The sequence below is a fragment of the Anarhichas minor genome, unplaced genomic scaffold (genome assembly GCF_050575085.1).
Source record: "Anarhichas minor isolate MPS153535 unplaced genomic scaffold, ASM5057508v1 ptg000027l, whole genome shotgun sequence".
Taxonomy (NCBI): Eukaryota; Metazoa; Chordata; class Actinopteri; order Perciformes; family Anarhichadidae; genus Anarhichas; species Anarhichas minor.
The window spans coordinates 22,189,755-22,211,434 of record NW_027466473.1 but is presented as its reverse complement, the minus strand read 5'-3'; the positions used below and the strand labels follow the sequence as shown (position 1 = coordinate 22,211,434).

At 39.7% G+C, this 21,680-nt stretch overlaps 2 protein-coding genes across 8 annotated transcripts in view; one reads left to right on the top strand and one right to left on the bottom strand.

Annotated features, from left to right (window-relative positions):
- acsl6 (acyl-CoA synthetase long chain family member 6) overlaps positions 1-21,680 on the top strand; it is a 74,127-nt gene that overhangs the window by 12,910 nt on the left and 39,537 nt on the right. For 4 of the 7 annotated variants that reach the window (XM_076101900.1, XM_076101901.1, XM_076101896.1 and 1 more), the window contains exons 1-2: positions 11,599-12,262; positions 20,508-20,581. The gene's annotated coding sequence lies outside the window, so the exon portion shown is untranslated. Of the gene's footprint in view, positions 1-11,598; positions 12,263-20,507; positions 20,629-21,680 lie in introns of those variants that run through there. The other 3 variants (XM_076101899.1, XM_076101897.1, XM_076101898.1) reach the window with 3 other exon arrangements.
- On the bottom strand, positions 9,101-13,726 carry irf1b (interferon regulatory factor 1b). The gene is made up of 10 exons (XM_076101908.1): positions 13,570-13,726; positions 12,869-12,962; positions 12,008-12,107; positions 11,725-11,892; positions 11,558-11,598; positions 11,272-11,386; positions 11,025-11,141; positions 10,845-10,873; positions 10,536-10,653; positions 9,101-9,776 (listed from the first exon to the last, which is right to left on the bottom strand). Exons 2-10 carry the CDS (start codon positions 12,953-12,955, stop codon positions 9,676-9,678), a joined length of 876 nt encoding a protein of 291 aa, XP_075958023.1. The 5' UTR covers positions 12,956-12,962; positions 13,570-13,726; the 3' UTR covers positions 9,101-9,675.

The following is a 21,680-nucleotide window of genomic DNA, read 5'->3' as shown; positions in this document are numbered from 1 at the left end:
CCCAACAGTTCGTTTTCTAGTGTTGTAGTGACAAATTGTGGGTTTTTTTCTCGTAAAATTGACGCTTTAATCTTAAAGAATATCTGCGTTTTGTTTTTTTACCAACAATTGTCCATATGATGAATAATTGCACTCCCCTAAACTAAAATAGTTTCAAAGTAAATTGTTGTTTAGTACTGTATGTGTGCAGCAGCAGATATTAGAGTTCGACGAGGTCATTAGATCTCCTTGGAATCTCCAAACCTGAAAATCTACCTCCAACGGTTCATTCTTTGGTGATACTCGTGATACATTCTTCCATCTAGAGGGTTCGTATTGATTAAACCAGGAATGTTGTTGATAATTGATGGACAGATTAGTGGTACACCCATGTTTGTTTTGGTTATTTTTAGTGGTGGAAGTGTTCAGATCTGTTACTCTGGTAAGAGTTGTAATAAAACATTACGAGTTGTGCATTCAAACTCTTGAATAAAAGTACGGAAGTATTCTCTGCAAAATGTAAATACCAAACTTACTTATCATTGCACCTGTGAGTGATATATTATCACATGCTGAAAAGTGAAGCCAAAAGAAGCCTTATTGTACTGAAGTCTATGAGAAAATGACTCTACTTCTCTCTTGATTTATTACCTCAGTAAACATTGTAAACATGAGTTTATGGTCTCAATCTCTAGTTTCAAGTCTTCTTCAACACAGCAGGATGTTCATTTAGTAGATTATGGTCCATTTAGAGCCAAACAAACCATAAAGCAGGGGATGCTTTAGGGGCGGGGCTACACAGTGATCGACAGGTCGCTATCAGGGCGTTGTCCGGTCTGGGAGTTGTCCGTGTTTTCGTCTTACTACTTCAACACTTTAACAGTTTGTTTTCAGTTTATGAAAGTTAATTGTAACATTTTTGGTTGCCTTTAAATGTCTTATTGAGCGTTTGGTGGTACTTAGCTCCACCCTCTCGTAGCCTATACTTTGTTGCTGTTGTTGCGACGGTTAAACAATGGAAAAAGGGTTTTGAGCATCGTAACACTCTCTAAATAACTTCTTAACAGAATTTGATCAATACTGTCTGATAACATTTGCAAACTTTAGAAGAGCAACACAAATGTTGACAAACTTTATTTTTTTGCTCTACCTGGACTTCAACTGACAGACTGTGGCTTTGAGCAAACACCCATTTCAGAAACACTGGTGGGAGAGAGTTTCTTCAGCTTAGATTGGGAGAATCAAATGACATTACAACTGCTAATTTAGCTGCAATACAGTGCATGTCATATGATCATCTGCAGCTTTAAAAAATTTTATTTTGCATTTCTATGTTTTTTCTTTGAGGTTAAAAATGAAAGTTAGGTTTAGGAAAACATCACGGTTGGCCTTAAAATAACTATGTACAGTTAGGTTTAGGAAAACTGTCAATAACTATTCGATTTAGGCAACAAAACCAACAGTGAGGTTCATGCAACAAAAAACAACATTTAGGTTTAGGCCACAAACCCACGAACAGTTAGGCATCATTTTCATCCTGAGTGACAGAAAATTTGTGTCGGGCTGGAAAATTCTGCCCATTCATAATCTCTTTATAGGACCAGGTAACATTCTGATCTACTGCGGCTTTTAGTTTATTCCTTCCAGTGATTAAAACACACATTGATATATTTTACAAAAAATACATTTGACTGCTCTCCAAAGACACTTTTGATGTGGCTTTGGAAAAACAAACACCAGTTAAGTAAAAACTAATTTAAATAAACAGCATGGAGAGTGAAAACCTGGGGGAATACCAAATGTGTGTGTGTGTGTGTGTGTGTGTGTGTGTGTGTGTGTGTGTGTGTGTGTGTGTGTGTGTGTGTGTGTGTGTGTGTGTGTGTGTGTGTGTGTGTGTGTGTGTGTGTGTGTGTGTGTGTGTGTGTGTGTGTGTGTGTGAGTGTGTGACAGCTTCTGGGGAAGTAACGTCTCATGTAGATTTCTGTCAACTGTAAAACAAACGAGCCCTGCTGATCTTCAGTGTATAGTGAGTCAATGTGTAGAGATGAGCACATGTCAAGTCAAATGTTCACTCTCACTAGATGGAAAGCACCAGAGATATCTCTCTATAGTTCCCCACTCAATGCACGCATACACACACACACACACACAGTCTCCTCCACAGCCTTGTGGTTTTTATATTCTAGGTGTTTTTTCGCTGCCATCTCATCTATGCATGGCACAGGGAGGAACAGTTTCTGCACTGTGGTTTTTGATATCTTCACCACTGTGCCACACCTTTTTCTAGGAGATTATCATGGCACTATAGTCATGGTAACCCCCATACTCTTTTCAACTTCTGATGCATTTAAAGGATTAAACGCTGTGTTGACACCAAAGAGTTTGATCGCGGGATCATTTGTGTTTAATCGCTTCAAGCTGTATTCACTGCATCTAACAAACCACACATGGGCTGGTTTGCTACAGCTGTATGAACCCAAAATACACTATTTTGCTGTGATTTAATTGCGATAAACAGATAAATCGGGAATGCCGAAATAACTACATAATGATGCAGATTTGTAAAAAGTCTGAATTCATGCTTTGTTAGGTCTATCCACAAGACGAGAAGCGTCTTAAAAATGCTTGTTTTCTGAATGGAACATTGTAGCTGTTCCATCAACACTCAAAATAAACGTAATACAGGCGTAAATATGGCCGCGCCATTATTGTTTGCACCATAGCCAGTCTAAGGTTTTTACACATACATTTATAAATACATGCGATGTATTTATAAATACATTTAAGTACATGAGTAACTTTGTAACAACAGCGTTGTTTTGTCAGCCAACCAGGAAGTCTGCGTCGCACAGGTTCCCTCGAAAATAAACCAATGGGACTTTGGATTATTTTAGAAAATAAGCTCTGGGGCAAACAAAGTAGATAATCTTCACAATTGAGCTCCACTTTTAAGATCTTTGAAGCATGAATGCAATAGGCAGAAGTAAGAAGTTAACATTCAGCTATATAAAAACTACACCACGGTCACTTGAGCATAAACACAACAAGACTGTAAAGGCAGACTTTAACACCCCCCCCCCCTTGACTTCGAGACGAGGGAACCACAAGTGCAAAACTGCTGACTTATTTATGGGTTTTAGGACTCTTTCCTGCGGCACTCTATGGTCGCTGCTCTGCGCTCATACAGCAGTTACAGTCGCTGTGGAAGCGAGGTCAACACCGTCAGCATTGTTGCCGCTGTTTGCACCGTATGCGCTGTTTGCACCGTTAGCTTCTAGCCGGCAGCGAAGTCGTCTCCATGTTTAGAGCAGCGTGAATTCCATATTGAGCCCCTTTGAGGAAATTAGGAGACAAGGAAAAATATGTTGCCCTTTTTTAAAGTCGGACCGTTGACAATTTGTTTAATTGATTCCCCATACTATAATAACTGCACATCTGCATACAGTAGCAGCAACAATATAGCTGCTGCAGCTTAAATTTGCACATGTTATAAACATGCACAGCCAGACTTTGTTTAACCAACCAAACTTCATTTTAAATTCTAGCAGAGTTCTCTAATAACTTCCAAAGATACCAAATAGTTTGTACAAATATGTGCAAAATGCAATTTGTTTTCCCAATTATGTTATGGTGAGAAAGGTACTCACTCCCTGGAGTCTGGGGTTTGAATATTCTGGGGTTTGAATATTTCACTCAATGAAGAATATGCTATGTGACACTGTCAGAGTGAGACAAGATGATTTTTCTGAGCCTAAATCTACTCAAGGTGCAATAACAGCAGAGAACTGTAAGTGTCAGGGTTCAAAAATACAGATGGACACTTAGCTGGCTCAGTAAACAGGAATTAACAGGTGCCACACAACTCATCCATTAGTCACCAACACTGTCTTCTGCCTCCAGATCAGGTGGTGTGGAATGTGGACGGTGCTTCTCTGAAGTTAAAGGCACTTCCTGGGCGTTTATTTTTTTTCCCACTTCCTCCTTCACTGCCCTTTGTTTGCGCAAACAAATTGTGCTGCTGCAGCAGATTTATTGCTCTACAGTAAGAAACCACAGTCAAAGAAACCTGTTCATACAGTGGATCAAATCAGAACGGCATCCTGTCACTGGCGTTTACAAGCGTTCCCAACTAATGATTCACGACCAGGTGTTTTCCAAGTCCTGAGAGCTTTAATTGCAATTCCAAAGAACTGCAGCACACAGATTGTTTTACCAATAACATATTGACTTTATAAAATGACAAACATATCGTGTACACACACACATGTAAAGCGAGTCACCTCACATAAATATTTATCTTATTTTTATCTCTTTACTCTGTTTATTTATTTTTTTGTATTATAGGTTGTATAGCTCAACATCACAATTATATTGGGTTATGCTTGAAACCACTCACTTATTGACCACTACTTCCGAGCTCATCAGTCAAATTTAAAAAATCACTTTCGGACACTACTCTGGTCATTTTCTCTGCGTAATTAATGATTACTTAAGAACCACCATAATAAATGCAGACATGCAGTTTTGTAATAAATACATATTGCAAACTTTTTATTTGTTGAGTTTCCTGTTCGAGAAATGCTCTGACTTCCCCTTGTAGGCAGTGATACAGCATTTACTGTATGTTTAGAACCTTTATTGTGAAAGGTAATGAATGGGAAGATAATACGCGCGTTTTAACCAAAGTAATAAATGCAAAGTACTTGCAAAGTGGATGTTTGCGTATCCAACATTAAATAATTAATGTAGGACACGTTTCCCGGATTTGTCTCAATTGAGCTGCGCTCTCTCCTCTCGTCTGTCTAACATTTTCCCTTCAGCTAAATGCATTATGGTTTATATACCATAGACTACTTATCACAATGCATTGTGGGATACTCACTATAGTCTACTGTATAGGGTACAATCATTTTCACTATACATTCGGACAGCACTACAAAATGCTAAACTCACTATAGAGTGGACGACATAGTGAGAAGTGCATGATTTCAGACACAGCCATGGTCTTGGCTATTTGTTTAGTTTTATTTTGGAGTCCAATGTGTCATGTTTGGTTTTGCTTCCTGTTTTTGTGAGTTTTCCCGCCCTTTTTTTATTGTCTGCCCTGCATTTGTCCCTCATTAATCCCACATTCACCCTCACCACCTGCTCACCTGTTCTCACTCCCTTTGTTAGTCAGTCACTATTTAAACCACCTCAGTTCCTTTAGTCTTTGTCGGTTCGTATTTTATCTTTGCATGGAGTTTTGTTCACCTGTAACCTCGTTGCTTTTATCTAAATTAAAGTATTTTCTTTGTATCTGCCCGTCTTGGGTCCTTCCCGCCTGTGCTGCTCCCTGCACCACAACAGCTGGATTTTAGGATTCTGTTGTCCAGATTCAGTTGCTTTGTTTATGTGTGTGTCAGTGTAAAATGGGAAAATATAACCAAAACCATCTAGAAAGGTGCACTCAGTAGAGTGCAGATCTCTGCCAGGTGTATCTGCAACAATCACTCCTGTATTGTGTGATTGAAGGAAAACAACCCACAATTGTCTAACTCAAATACGAGCGGTGATGTATGCAGGCTATCAGCTCAGAGTTCGTCATATATGGATGTGGCTTAAAGAGCTTTGAGTGGTCGGGAGACTAGAAAGGAGCTGTATAAATGCAAGTCCATTTGCCATTTTCATACGATCTTGCCAAAAACTAAATTGAACTCATCACTGGAGCGGCTGAGTTGCAGCGAGGTACTCAGTAGGGTGTGGTTCTTGTTGACGGTGAGCCAAACACGCCCTTCCAAAACAATTAAAGTGAGCTGTGTTGGAATTGGTTTCCCCGACCAGCTGGGGGCCGGTTTAGAGTGAGGAGTCAGCAGGCATTCCATGGCAGTATGAATCAGTCAATAAAAAGTGTTGTGGTAAAAGTGTGAGTCACCGCAACAATGAGAGGTCCTGAATTAAGCAAGCAGCAATACTTGCTCTCCCAAAATAGAATGCAGTTTGCAGCAGCAGAATGCAAAATTAGCCGTGGACAGACACAGAGATGCATACTCGGACGCTCGTGACCGATCGCATGGTCCTCCTTGCGGAGATAATTACCAAAGAAAACAATTGATTTAATCTCCACAATAACATGGATTTATACACGTTTTCATACATCTTTATAAGAATGCTTAAAATGGATGTTTCAGGTAACTGTCAAAGTAAACTGTATAAACAACAATCTATTATCAAAAGGCGAGCATCGTCCTTGACATACAATCAGCCATTGTTGGTTGAAGCAGCAGGTAACGGTATTTGAAGTAGAGGGGAGCAAAGGAGCGAAAGCACCGCCTCACGCAGCACTGACTGAAATGCAAGAAAAAGTTTGTGCTAAAATTTAAAAATACAGATCCACAAAACAAAACATAAAAACAAAATGTATTCCCGTTCGTTTTTTTTTCTTCCTGAAAACCACTCCCAACTATGGCTCATCTACACACACACACACACACTCACACACATTTGTTTTGTTTTGCTGTCATGTTGATCCCGTCATGTCTCCTCTAGTCTCACCTGTCGCGTCTCTTTCTTATTGGTTGTAATTTTGCTCTTTACAGCAACTGAATGGAACAATTACAAAATGTGCTCTCAGATTCGTGGTACTTCCACTTCCTAACTCCTTGTTTTGGTTATTTTGGATCAACACAGGTCCAAATTTCCAGTGATTTTCTTTCTTTCTTTGTTGCTTCCTTTCCTTAAACCTTTTTTAAATGCATACAAATGTAAGTAACGTGTGAAGTATTTAAAAAACAAACGGCTTCTTTTGTTCAGATGAGTTTTTGTTGCCACCAAACATTTGAATAGTTACTAGATGACAATCGATAAATGTTTTTGTTCTCTTTTTCTGACAGTGTCAAAAGCAGTCCGGTTGTCCTCCACCTCGACGTCTGGAGCAGAAGAAGGAAGAAGGAAGAAGGAAGCGTCTGTGAGGGAACTGTGTCTGAAACTAAGTCAGAGAGAGACTGTGGGAATCGTGCAAATATATGAATTCAGCAATAAAATATGGGCAGACGGTAAACCTTTGGTAAAGTCAGTGTGTGTGAAGTCTTTCACATCCGTTTTCTCTTCCAGTTTTTCCGGTTTACTAACCTCAGTACGTGAGCTCATAAGCTACCAATAAATACATACATTCATCTTCATAGATCCTAAATATTTACTAAAAGAGAAAAAATGAATTAAATCTTTTTTCATTGAATACTATTATAGCACTCGATAGTAGAAAACATGAATTAAGACGTAATAAACTGAACCAAAGTGAATGAATGAACTCAGATTGGGTCGTATTTGCGCAATATATTTGTATTTTCTTTGGCTAATTTAGGGTATTTAAAAAGCTAACAGCTATATATAATATTATATGTAATTATAATACCATTTATGTACACATGTATTTCTGTCGTCCTCTTCCTCCTTCATACCTCCACACACCTCTGGTCACAGTACAGTAGGAATATGTGACAGCACACTTTCATACTGACCACAAACATTTACAATACTCCCACTGAATAAAGCAACCATTCATACGGTTTGTATCCATGTCTGTATATTTGGTGTTTCACACTTTTGTCTGTATAATTTGTCACCTGTTTGTTTAACAAAAAACGAAATAAATCTTTTAAAAACAAACAAGCAGATTAAGTGCATCCTTATCAAAATCATTTGTCATTTTTCACCAATAGTTAATAAGTACGCTGATTTTTAAAAAAGGGTCGTAAATGAGACGCCTGTCTGTCCACCGGCATTAACCTCAATAGGCTATTTTGCTTCCATAGCGCATCTTCTCTCAGACTAGTGGAAAGAAAACATCCAAAATACACATTTAACAGTTTATTTTACTACTTTGTCTATTTGTGTTTTTAGATTTCCCCTAAATTCACCAAAGGTTACCATTAGATAATGCCTCATTTGTATATTTAAACATAATATTTCAGAAAACTTGTAATACAAAATATAATTGTCTTAATGTCAGTATTCAACTGGGGAATTTTCTTGGTGATATCTATTATTTTAGTTTTTTTACCCTATTCACCTGTAGCGTCTCACGCGACAGTTAATCCTCAAATAGTTTCTGTGTTTTTCGATTCAAGTGATGAATGAAAAGAATCTGAGTGTGTTCTGCCAGCTCTGTGGTTGATCAGGAAGCTGCCAAAACAATACGCAGGCGTCTCTCTGCTCAGTCTTTTGTACTTCTTTGTTTGTTGTCGAGTGATCTCAACATACATGAGTGAAGTGTGTTTGGCAACGGCTCTATTTCCTTCAGAAGTGTGTCGAGATTACAGAGAAACTCCAGGTGGGGACCAAAAAATAACCGACCTCACTACTTACTAGATATCTGTTCAATAATAAGTGCTGTGGTTTTCTTTCACTGCACTTTTTTAAAATATTTTTTCTTTAAATGTTAAATCCAGTGAAATCCACAAAAACAATGTTAAAAAGAGTTGCTGTGTAATGTCTAATGCATTGTTGTAGCTTTTTAAGGATGTAATTATTCTTCAAATAATCGTGTACTTGATAATACTTGAACTCAATGACTTTAGACCATTTTTTATAATTTATTCTACTGCAAAAATATTTGAAAAACTAATTTATTACCATATTATCTCAATAAGTACAACATCTTATCACTTTTTCAATCTGGCTTTCGATCAAATGATTCTACAACTACTGCTTTGTTAAAACTTACAAACGATATTTTCTCTGCATCAATATTCTCACTTGTTTTCATTGTTTGTGCCGCATTATAAAGCGTCAACATTGTAGAACCTTTTAAATTGAATCTTACATTCTGTTTTTAGGTTTATTTTGTAACATCTGCCTCTTGGGACTACAGATGAAAAATAGCCTTTTGGCTTCAACTCTGGCGCATATACAGAAACGTTTTTATTAATGTAATTAATTAATTAATTTATTAATGCATTTTTTTTGTTTTGTTTCAAGGGGTAATTCTTTATAAAGAATTTCCATATATATATATCTATATATATATATATAGATATATATAGTAATGTTTTGGACCTAGATAATTTGACAGAGGCTCAAACATAAGGTAATTGATTTTATTTCACCAGAGCATTTATAAAACTCATAATAAAGACTCATATTCATTCACATTTAGATTTATTTTACAAAACCACACACAAACAAAAACAACTATATACACACATTGGCTACAACTGCTTTAAGCGAAGGACTGTACGATTTAAGAAGTTAAGAAGTTTTTCCTGAACTAAGACTTACTTTTGCAGATAACGGAGGAAAGAGATTATGTGAATTACTTTACATGTTAACTAGCCGTCAAATGTTAAGCGCACTGATTATGTATCTGTATTTTGAGGTTAGTATTGTCTACCTCGTACATAATCAGGAGTATGATCCTATGCATATGGCCCCCAGTCCTGTGCTATTACAACCCACCATCATAAAAGAAACTGAGCATCAAAAATGCCTTGAACCAGCCAAAAACATCTAAAATGAGCAGCGTGCGAGTTCCTCTAACACAGCAGAGCACCTCACAACGGCACACAAAGGTTGAGGGGGATGGAGACGGATCTTCGGATTGTCAATCCGCGGCCGACGGTCGATTCAACTGAGAAGAGGGTGGACAGAATGAGCTCTATTTACAAAGTCCAAAAGTATCAAACAGCGCTCTCCTGTCCTTTTTGTCCTGAAGATCTCTCACGACGACTGCTGGAAGAAGCTCTTCCATATGTCGTCTGTGGCGGCTGGGTTGTCCGAGCCCAGAGTCGTGTACTGCGGCGTCTCCTCTAGTTCGTCGACTGGAAAACAAACAAAATTAAAGGTCAGGATGGCGAAGAAGAATGTTATTTCATTATTAAATACTAAAAACATTTCAGAAAGTGACGTTCCTCTATATCGCTGGAGTACAACATTAATAATTCATTGCTGTAAACTTTTTAAAGAACAGCAAGTACTTGATTTTATTCAACGTATCCGCATATCTTAAGAACTCCACGCATACAATATTTTTTAAATGAAGGAAACTACTCAAAAAGTTGCTCCTCATTTTTCGTGCGTTTTCCAACGAAAGTCAGCAACACGTGTCAATTTCAGCTCGTTACAAACATACGGTCTTTTAAAAATAAACTTCCGTCTTCACAGGAAACTACTCAGTTAGGTTTAGGAAAAGATTGTCGTTTTGAGTTAAAATAACTAACGAGTAAGCGACTTACGTGACAAATAAACGTTAACTAACGAACAGCGGTCTGCTGGCTGAGAGATGGCTGTCTGTTGGACCCATCCACCTCCCGCCCTGTTTGTGCTTTTGCGTTCTTTATACTCCCTCATTAATGATTACGTGGATATCTAAGAATTACCGCTGATTATTTTTCATAGAAACAGGTGCAAAGTTTATTTCACTTTACACCAGTGCTATAAAGCCACCGTCCTTCTAACTCACACCAGTGTGCCTACTACTTGCATCAGTGTTTTAATAATGTCTTAAGAAACACCGAAACGCATTCCTCATGTTGCACATGCATTTGGAGACAGTTTGTCCACCTGTTAGTGACATTTACCTGAGGACGATTCACTCCACTGGCTGCCTGGACTGGTGCATGCTTCATTGCTCAGGAACCCCGTGCCGTCAAAGCTGCCCAACATCCAGTGTGAGTCTTTCTCCAGTTGCTGACAAATCTGAAAGAGCAACACTGGACTCAGTATGGCTATCTTTTAGTTTTTTTCTCTCACTGCCCCCCCCCTTAATACCAAACAGTCTTAATGTTTTGGGTATTAATACATTCGCCAAACAGGCCTACTAAGACAAACATGGGTATTCCTGTCAATGAAAAATGCATGCAGGTAAGAGGAGATAGTCCCGTGCTTACCTTGACAATGTCTTCGGAATAGTCGTAGTCTGGAAGATCACAGCAAAGGGAGAGAGAGGGAGGGGGAGGGCGAAGAAGAGGGGACAGTGAGTATGGCACCGCGATATCCATCCATCTGAGTCTTAATTTAAACCATTTATTTGTTAGCAAGTGTGCCACGCGTCATCGCCGTCGTCTTACCGGGGCTGTGGTCGGGTGAAACTTCGAATCTCTGGCTGAAGCTGTTTGAAAAGCCGGAGTCGATTTCCACCGACAAACTCCAGTCGGGGACTTCAGACGGAGGCACAAATGGGAAATCTGCAAAGATCAAACAATAAGCGTTAAATACACTCGATGCTCCGGCTTTAAGGGCTTCAAGTACACAGCTACGACTGGACGGCACACTAGATTTTAACGTTAATTATCCGGATTGTTTTTTTCCCCTCACCTGGCTGCTCAGTTTGCATCGTGCTGTCGACCGTGTTCTCCTGAGTGGATGAAGCGCCTTCTTGCATGGGAGTGTCGCTGTAGTCCTCGTCTTCCTCCTTCTTGATCATTGAGTTCTGCGGAGGCAGAGAAAGTGAGATTTAGGACATGAGAAAATACAAACAGTTGGCTACAGTCATATTACTATATGTGTTTTTCAATGTGAATAGGCTTCTGACTATGTAACAAGTGTCACAAAATACCACTAAAGTCAGCATAAACATAAAAGGGGCAAAAGATATCTTTACCTTCCTTCGTGAGTTTGTTTCCTTCGCTTTGCAACGTTTATCTGTGCAGAAGAAAGAAAAACAATTAGATTTGTTTTATCATAGAACAAACTGACTTGATAGAAAGAAAAAAAAAGAGTCAGCAGACGCTATTTTAAGAAAAAAAACCTGTTCGCTTCCTGTCTCACCTCTAGATTTGGGGCTGGCCGGCAGCATCCTGAAGACGCGCACAGCTTGGTGGCCTTTGTTGATGCTCTTGTCTTTCACCTCCTCGATGTCGGGCAGCGAGTTCATCGCACAGCGGAAGTTGGCTTTCCAGGTCTTCGGGTCGCAGGTCTGACCTTCCACGTGTTTCCCTGCACAATGCACTTTGTTTAGTCTCCTAACACTTTTCAACCCCCCCCTCCGTACTTCCAAAAACACCACACACCCAGTTTTGTATCTGCAGAGGGTGCGTTCACGCTTGCTCACCTGTGTGGATGGCCCATTGTTTGAAGAGATTTGCGTCCTTCTCCATCTCCCAGCCGTGGCGAGCTGCATGCTTCCAGGGGATGGAGAACATCGTCTTATCCTGGAAAAGAAACAGAAGGAAATACTGAGTTGGATCGAGGGTTCGGCGTAGAGCAGACTAAAACACGGAGCACACGATTTTCAAACACTGCAAAGGCTGCCATTCAAACTCAGCGGCTAATGTCGACAGTTTTCTACTACAAAGCCACGATTATGGTAAGATATGATTTGCAAAGCAAATAGTAGCCACAGAGGATAAACACACGCACACCAAACAAGCTGGGTTTGTTTTTGTTTGAACCGCAGCATACCGTGTTAGAGGTTTTTAATTTTTCATTTTTCATTTTTGACACGTTGGTCGCATTTGTCACTCAAAGATAAAGTAGAAATAGAATATGCTGTAATATCTGTGAAATAGAGACCAAACTTGTGTTGCATCTAACTCTCGGTGTGTATTTTCGAGGGTGTCTGGTTTCAAACGTTTCCTTTTTCCTCAGCTTTCTACTATAACACTTTTTTTTTCTTCTTTTTTTTTTTCTGTACAACACAAAATTCATCCAAACTTCAAACAAGCTGCTACTCTAAAGGTAACATGCAACTAGTGTGTGGTTATTAAACTTTAAAAAAACAACAACGGTGCAGCCTTGAAGATCACTTCCCTCTTGGCCACTGTTGCTGCTCTTGATCTACAACAAGTACATTTCAAGATATCTGTTTCTGTCCTCATTTCGGTTTACTGACCACACACTTATAGTAAATGTATTTATTTATTTTTTTACATGAACCAATGCAATTTGATTTTGAAGAAAAAAGAGCTCTTACCCTGTCCATCCAGTTCAGGCCCGAGACGGCGTTCGACTCGATCTGCTTCTCGATCCATGGCCTCATCCTCATCCTTGACACGGGCATGTTTGACCTGAAATATGCAGCGAACAAAAAGGAAAAATGAGTCTCGAGACGTGGGGAATGCGATATGTACAGCAGCGCGCGAGAGGAAATGTACTCAGTTTAGATTTATTGCTGCCTGCTGCGCGCGGAAGACGGCTGTGAGGAGTTCACGGCCGGGGCAAGGCAAGCGAACAGAGGGGGGGGGGGGGGGGCGTTTACGCGTAGGAGTCGGCGCTACTTGTGAAGGTCACAAACGACCGAGAGGAAGAAAAAAAAATATTTCCTGATTGGGGCTTTTGTGGCTTTAGCGTTCAATAAAGTTTGCAAATGCACGTGGACTTATTTTGCAGCTGAAAAGTTTTTGGGGAGAAAAAAAAGTCGAATTTATCCGAGCAGGAGGCGTTTGGAGACGGAGACGTGCGCCAAAAAGACCCCATGCGCGCGCGGAAAACTCACACCTCCTCCTGCACTGCTGCATGGATACGGTGCAGATTTTTTTTTAAAAATTAAACAGTCATTTCATCTCAGTTGAATCAACTGCTGAGCAAAATTAGATACCGGCAATAAAAAAATAAAAAAAGTTTAATCATGAGGCATTCCATGCAAGAAGAAGTGATAAATATCAAATCACTTACAGAATGTGTTTGATCTGTGATCCGTAAAGAGGAAGAAAATGCAGGAGAAGAGTCCGATTGGTTTAAGTTTGATCCAGAGAAGCTTCTCCTCGTCTTTGTGTTATCCACCTGGAGGCAGGTCTCGATCAGAAGTGGGCACTGACTGCTCACCGAGGGGACGCGCGCTTTTATACATTCGGTGGAGATGTGGAAGGGTTTTCCCCGGCTGCGCGAGGAGCCGTGCACGCTGTAAAAAGATGTCCACCCCGGAAGAAAAGCAAATTAAAATCGTATCTTTCAACCAAAACAAGTCTCATTGTAAACAACTGATGTCATCTCTGCATGTATGCAGATCAACCCCCCGTCTCACAAAACAAAAAAGGATTTCATGATTAAAAGACACTCCGGATTTAAGTGTGTAAATTAAGTTTAGGTTCATGGTTGATATGTTTTACAGTGTTCTCTGTCTTCTGCAGGCGCATGCGCAGCTGCTGGCCCCTTTCAGCTGCAGACCTGTTTCCGAGAAATCACGTTGTTGAACGCAAGAAGGAAGTTAAACAACAACACTTGTTGGTGACAGCACGTAGACTCTCATACCTGAGCTTGACCAGTTTTATATTTAGTCCGGGTCCAGTCCTGCAGACTTAGTATCCCATGCTTATTGCAAACGTGTTTAACATTTGCAGATATTGTCACAATGTGGATTGTATAGGCTTTATAAGGATGGATGCTATTTATAGGCTATAGTTTTATTATTATATGTTAATGTGTCATATAGGCCTGCAGAACATAGTTCTAACTATAGTGATGTTCATAATGATAATTAAGATATTTTACTATTAGACCAGTCTAGTGGTCTGTAATATAAACATGTAGTTTGGCAATTGTGTACCTTATTAGAATAAAAAGAAATATGCATATCAAATTAGGACTACACACACACACGCGCACACGAGCATTCATTCTCCAGATACCAAAGGTGACCCACGCCCGGCACGATAAGCATGTGCACGAGACCAGCCCTTCAGTGTAAACGGCTCTCAGCAGAGAAGCCGGGCATTTATAAGAAATGGTGTAATCATTTAATTTCGCCGGCAGGGGCGCTGCAGCTGCAGTAACGGGCTTAATGTGGGTCATGCACACAGACTAGTCTGCAGCAGCGGTGTGTTGATGTGGAGCGGCGAGGACGCAACGTGTAGGACCCACGGTAGAAACAGCAGCTGTGTGGACTCAATAAAACGCTCGTTATCATCCATATATGTGTTAATAATTCACCAAAGAGCTCGTGTAATGTGTAACCAATGCGTGCACACACACAAAAAAATGCAACGGAGTGAATGCAAATGACAGCACATGCATATTTAAATATTTCATTTTGTCTTATTATAGGCTACATGTTGAATTGCTCGGTTTATCTCGCGGTTTGCATGTGAAAAAACTAAATCACGGAGGTCACGTTGTGAAACAGCATCGGTGCACACACAGCTCGCTTTCTCCACGGGGGGGGGGGATTTTGGGATCTCCCATAGCTGTGTCGCTGTGTCGTCGCAGCTACCGGTGCTGCTGTCCTTTTAGGGGCTTCCCAGCGCGTTGTGTTTGCGCGCTCACACCGGCTGCTGCGCGCACGTATACGCGCTCGAGCGCGCTATCTGAAGGGAATAGCAGGGAGTTTTCCAGCGGAGTTTTCAGTCAAGTCTGTGGGATTTTCCAAATGAAGTCTGAAATCTGGAATCATCCCGATAATTGTTCTCGATTCCCTGTTGATGAATGCCAGCAGTGTGGGGGAAAACATGTGAATTATAGGAATTCACTGGAGTGGCTGCTGCAAAACACATTTGGAGTTGAAACTTTGTTTTTTATTGATTTATTTGAAATATATGTCTTCAACAATATTAGCTTTTTTATTTGTCTATGTAACATTTAAATCTGTAAAGAAATAAAGTGCTGAGTTGTTTCTATAAACACATGGCAGCGTTTATTATGCTGGGTTTTACTTCTGGCTTGTTTGGGGTAATGTAAACACACACTACTCATGCCGGGTCCAAAGGGGTTGTAAGGGGTTATGTTAACTTGACCCAGCTGCTGGTTCATTCATTTTTTTGGACCCGTTTTCACAGCAGCTGTTTTGACATTTCATAACAGGGTTATTAACTGATTGATACAAGTATTTACAGTCCCATTCTATTTATTGTGTCACAGCCATCCCAGTGAGCCAGCAAACACAACACCAGGGTCATACATTGATGTTATTTATTACACCTGTGTTTACTCTAAAAGTAGATCTGTCAACATGTCTGCTGTGAAACACTTGAGGTCAGACAGAAGCTCACACAACACATGTATGGTAGATTCATATGAATACTTACTTATACTTATATGCAGACTTTTGTAATTTATTGTTCACCTGTCCTTCCTGTCCTACTGCACTTGAAGCTAAGTTTTAGCTAACTATCATCTAGTAATACAGCAAACAATACAATGACACCAGCCTGCTCACAACTTCCAACCTAAATCTACTTTATTTACAACGTAATCCTGGGTTTTACTTTGTCCTTAGAGAAACCAGTATTATTTTGCACTGTCCATGCTTTGATGTATTTAAAGTGTTTTCACACTGTTCCTTTATTGCACCTTGTGCATACAGTGATAGTGATTCTGATTATTTGGGCCACCTGCAAAGATAAGACCGTAATATGAGGCTTTGGGGGTGAGACAAGCAGCTTGAGCATCCAATCTGCCTCTGGACCATCTGCTTTAACAGCTCAGTGACACTGGATCAAGTCAAAGCCTTCGTTAGTTAGCCAGCAATTACACTGACCTCGTGCATGGTGGGAGTGGGTGGGTGTAAACATCAGGGTACAATAGCTACCTTTTCAGATATTTAACCCCATTGGGCCTGGATTTCAGGGGAGTTTTGACCAATTTGTTTTGCATAATTGCCATTTAATACCAAGTTATTTTTCTGGATGTTTTGTGTGTCGGTGAGCTGGAGTGGTTGTTGTCTTCTTTTTCTTTTTACACTTAAAATATGTTATTATGTGAAGCACCTTCCAAAGCTATTCGGCAATGTCACGGTAAAGGTAAGAAATCCTGGGGGAGGGGGGGGGGGGGATCAATAATGTGATCCTTATTAACCCTTCGCTAAGCCCTCCACTGCCACTCTGTCAAGCTGTCAGAGCTATGGCACCATGGAGACCACTCTGTCACTCACTGCCATAGAAATATGTTTTCTGCGCTCACTGCACTCCCTGAATACATGTTGTTTAATTTTTGGAAAAGGTGATTTCAGATAGAAGGAGACAGGAGGGTCTACAATATGTGTTTGAAGTTTATATCCAGGATGTCGACGTGATTCATCAGTGAAAACAGGTTAAAAAGCTGAAGATAGAAGCTAAAGCTACAGATCACAGTGTGAAAGTGAACCACCACATCACCTGGAGATCAGAAGACGGTAAAGTTAAGGAACAACAGTGTTCCTGTAAAGACGAGTCGGTCTTTATTTACTGTTACAATCATTAAAAAGCTAAAGCAGCATGTGTTTACATTTACAGTTACATTACTCTGCTAATGTTTGCATCACTAACTAAATAAAGTATCAGTATTACACAACGTTTAACTATCACGAGCTCCAAATCCACTAAAACCAGAACATATGAAACCATTGATGAGGGTCTCTGGAGCAGAGACCAATAGTCGTCTATTTCACAATCATTTGTACCAAATACGTAGCTCAAAACATAGTTATTTCTAGGAAACTTATTTGAAATGAGAAAAGGAAGATTCAGTCCTCAAGGTACTTCTGTCCCATCATTTTAAATTTTAGAAGTATTTCCTGAGCTTTAGATTACACTGACTTAATGCATGGTGGAAGTGGGAGAGTGTAAACAGCAGCATACATGATCTACTTTTTTTTTTACCCCATTTCAGAAGCATTTCCTGAAATTTAGACTTTTTCCGCCCCCATTTTCCGTTTGTTTTCTGGCTCTGGTGGTAGAGAGAGGCTTTGAGAGAGGGAGGGAGAGAAGGAAGTGCAGAAAAAAGAGGGACAGTTTGAGTGGGGGAAGAGAAAGGCAAGATGAAGGAGAGATAAAGTGAAAAAAAGTGATAGATAAATGACACAAACATCCCTTCAGGCCAAACAGACACATATTACATCATCTCTGCAGGTTTTACCCAAACCGGCCTGCTGGTGCAGAGTTTTGCCTCAGTGGTTTTAAAGTTTAGCACCCCGTCAGTTCAATAAGAGTACTGTTTCAGTTCATCAATGTACCATTATCTGATAGATACATTGTGCTACACACCAATATGACAATGCAAAAACAGTCTAAAATATCTTGTGCTTAAAGGTTGCGAACTAATGTAGTTTTAATTCTTTAGGCCTCAAACTGTTATCTAAATGAAACCATCTGAGAAGTTTGGAGGGGAAATGCCTCTTTAGTGGAACTGTGGCATCTTAAATGTGACAAAGATCCCAAACTAGATGAAGTCACAGGCCCAAAAGGTTGGCAACAACTGGTTTAAATTTAAATCAATGCATTATATTTAATAAGGTTATCTTGTGTTTTTATATACAATATAAATCTGCTTGTAGTGCAGTTGAAGTATGAAGTAGCATACTCAAGTAAAGTACAGTATACCTCAAAGTTGTACTTAAGTAAAGTACTTTTTTGTCATCACAATTTACACATGAAACAGCAATTCAGTTTCCTTTTCCATGTTCCCCCTCAGACAGTTTCAGTGTGATCTTTGTATTTGAAATGGAGCAAATAATAATAATAGTTATTTAAAATGTTACTGTTTTGACCCGGATTAATACTTTGATTTTATGCTTTACTTTGTGATTCTGCACATTCATCGTTGGTTCAACATGTGTCTTTTTTTTCTCTCTCTCGCTGTTTGTTATTTTGTTTTTCTTTGGTGAATATTTGGACCCGTGTGTTACCTGTAGGGTGTTTAATGAATAAAAGACCAAACTACACCAAGTGAAATTAGGAAACGACAACGAGGAGGCAGGAAAGAGGTGGTTGAAGAACAACCTAAGATCTGGGAACTGTTGGCCTCCCTTCAGCCTCTGTCTTGTTCCTCCACCTGTTTTCATCTCCCTGCTTTCACAGTTTGGTATTTATCTCAGATAGAAACTAAAGTCACGTTGTGGAGAGGTATCTCATTTGATTGGTTCATTACAAGGACTTCAGTTAGCTCTCTGAGTCGGTTCTGTACATTAAAAACATGGTTACCGATTAAACCCGTAAAATGTGTTCAGAGGGTCATGGGTTAAAGCGATGTCATGCGTCTGATGGCTGCTTGTTATCTTTAGTGCTGTAAAACATGTGGCAAGATAAACAAACCAGAGACAGGCAGACGTGGTTTTGTTCTATATATTTCCATCAATCTTATGGTCATAAAAACATATTTTTCTATATTAATCTTATGCTTTCAAAAGGTCCACACACAGATATATTTGTTCTCTTTACTCGAGTGGAATCTGTTTTATCCTCTCCTCTGATTTTATTGTTCAACATATCTTGAAATAATAAAGAAAACTTTATTCTTAACCTTTAAAAACAAGTTACAAAGTGCTTTTACATACAATTTTAAAAAGACAATAAGCAAAGAGTATTACGTTTTCTAACAAAAAGCCTTCACTATTATTGGACGGAGAGCCGTGGAGTTTGATACAGACATGCATCACCCTTTTAGGATGAATTTTGTCAACTTTGGTGATCCTCTGACAATTCGTATTTCAGCTCAAAATTTCCATAGTTTGGTTTATGACCAAATACCTGCAAAACTAATGACGTTCCCATCAGCGTCAGCGGCATTTACTGTTGGTGGCAAATGATTACATGTTAGCATGCTAACATGCTAACTAACACGGCATTCCAAATTGCATATTTCCTCTTTCTACTTTTAGTGCGTACTGCAGCTGCCTTTACAAAGTAGGATTTGCATGAAGTAGGCCCGTGCATAAAGGTTGAAACACAATATTTTGTAACAACATTGCTCGTAGTATGTCTGATAGATATGTTTATTTATCACCAGGCAGGCATCAGTCTGTGCTCTCTCGGCCGCTCAGTCGATGTGACGTGTCTTTGTACAGAGGACTTGTATCAGAGTAGACAGAAAAGCATGTTAGCTTGCATATTGTAAAATGTGACCGCATGCTGTGGGACATCCTGCTATTTTTGGCATACTGAATTTGACAAACTATGTATTGGGACATACTAAATGTTTCTCTGGCATACTAAATAGTAGGCCTATGGTAGCATGGAACGCATCATATACTTGTTTATCATCAGCATGTTAGCATTGTCCTTGTGAGCATGTTAGCATGCTGTCATTAGCATTTAGTTAGCTCCGTGCACCACTGAGCCTGAATTCAGCCCCACAGAGCTGCCATTCAGGTACCATTCAGTTGTGAAGTTTTAACCACTCTTCATATGATGAAAAACTTTTCTAAACTAAAATCTAGGATATTTCTCCTACTTGCTCATGAAATATTCAGGACTATCAGTCATGCTTTACATAAGATGTTGACATTTTGACCTTAAAACATAAGGAATCCACAATTTATTACCACCCAGTCAGAGGAGGGAAAGTTAATCTCTGTTGTTTATATCTGTTGACCCTGGACCTTAACCTAAACCTCCCATTTCTGTGGTAATACGATAAGCATTTTAGTGTTCTATTTTAAGTACCAAGCTGGGTATTTTCTCTCTCTTGTGTGTACTTGGATCACATTGCAAAATAAATAAACTGTAATCAAAGCATTCACTCTCCTGGAATCTTGCTGGCTGATTACAGGTAACTTGGTTAAGATCTGCAAACTACATTGAGATAAAAAATGACTTATTTCCCTCATTGTGTATCTATTTGGCCACACCTCCTCCATCAAAGCTTGACTATTTGTCTCAGCACACCGGATCATGCTCTGCTCTCTGTCTTGTGTGTTTTCTCAGCAGCGGGATCAGAGAAGAAGGAGAATAAGAAGAGGAAGGTGGCGGATGGCGCCGCTACGAGTGACAGATTAGAGGTGACCGTTTAATAAGGTCAATCACATGACGGCAGCACAGTAAGACAGTAAGCATGTCGGCCAGTACTGGAGACACCTGTAAAGGAGTTTTGTGGCAAATAAACCCACAGACCGAGTTAGATAGATGTGATTTACTGCATGCTAGTGGCAGTTCTAGACCATTTCGGATGAGGGAGGTCAGTGGATCGATCCCTGACCCCTGCAGTCCATGTGTCAAAGTGTCCTTGTGCAAGATACTGAACCCCAAATTGCTTTGAGAGTTTATTGCTCCTGAGGAAAAGGTGACAGCTGGTATGCTTGTCTCTGCCATACAAAGTGCAATTAAAGTGTGTGGGTTTGTGTCGTTAAGCACTAAGATTTGGAAAGCGCTATAAAAATACAGTCCAGTTACCACCCAAAAGGTTTGGTTTTCTAAAAGAGGAACGATACAGGCCGGTCTCATCCAGCATTCATAGCTGTGCCTTACAGGAAATGATGCGCCGCAATACGTAGATGTCAACGTTGATTAATTTCTCACGTAACTTGCGTACTTCAGTAACGGCACTTCTGTAGTTATTTTAACTAAGTAGTTTTGTTGCCTAAACCTCTAACAATAAGTGAAAATAATAAGTTGTTTCCTGTGAAGATGGAAGTTTATTTTGAAAAGACTGTATGTATGCAACGAGCTGAAATTGAAATATGTTGCTGGCTTTTGTAGGAAAACACATAAAAAATAAGGAGTAACCTTTGATAAGATATCATACGAACAGTTGAACGATAACACAATAATACTCATTCAGTGCTACCGTACATAATGTCACTGCTATAAATTTCAATTTCCCTCTCTTGGGATAAATGTGGTTTGAGAAATGTATGAAAATATTTGACACAGTAGAGGGGGCTGAGGGGGGACCCAGGCTTAAGATTAAAGGGGGAACTTTGTGTTCAGATTCAAATTTGGGGGAGTCTCTTTGAAGGGAGGGCTGCCATTGTTGCCGACTTGGCGTTTTAGTGACTTTTGGAGCGAGTGCTGCTACTTTAATCGCAAATGAGTTGACAAAACTGGACTGGATTTTTAAGTTGGATCATTCTTGAAAATCTAGCATACTCTTGTTAGATT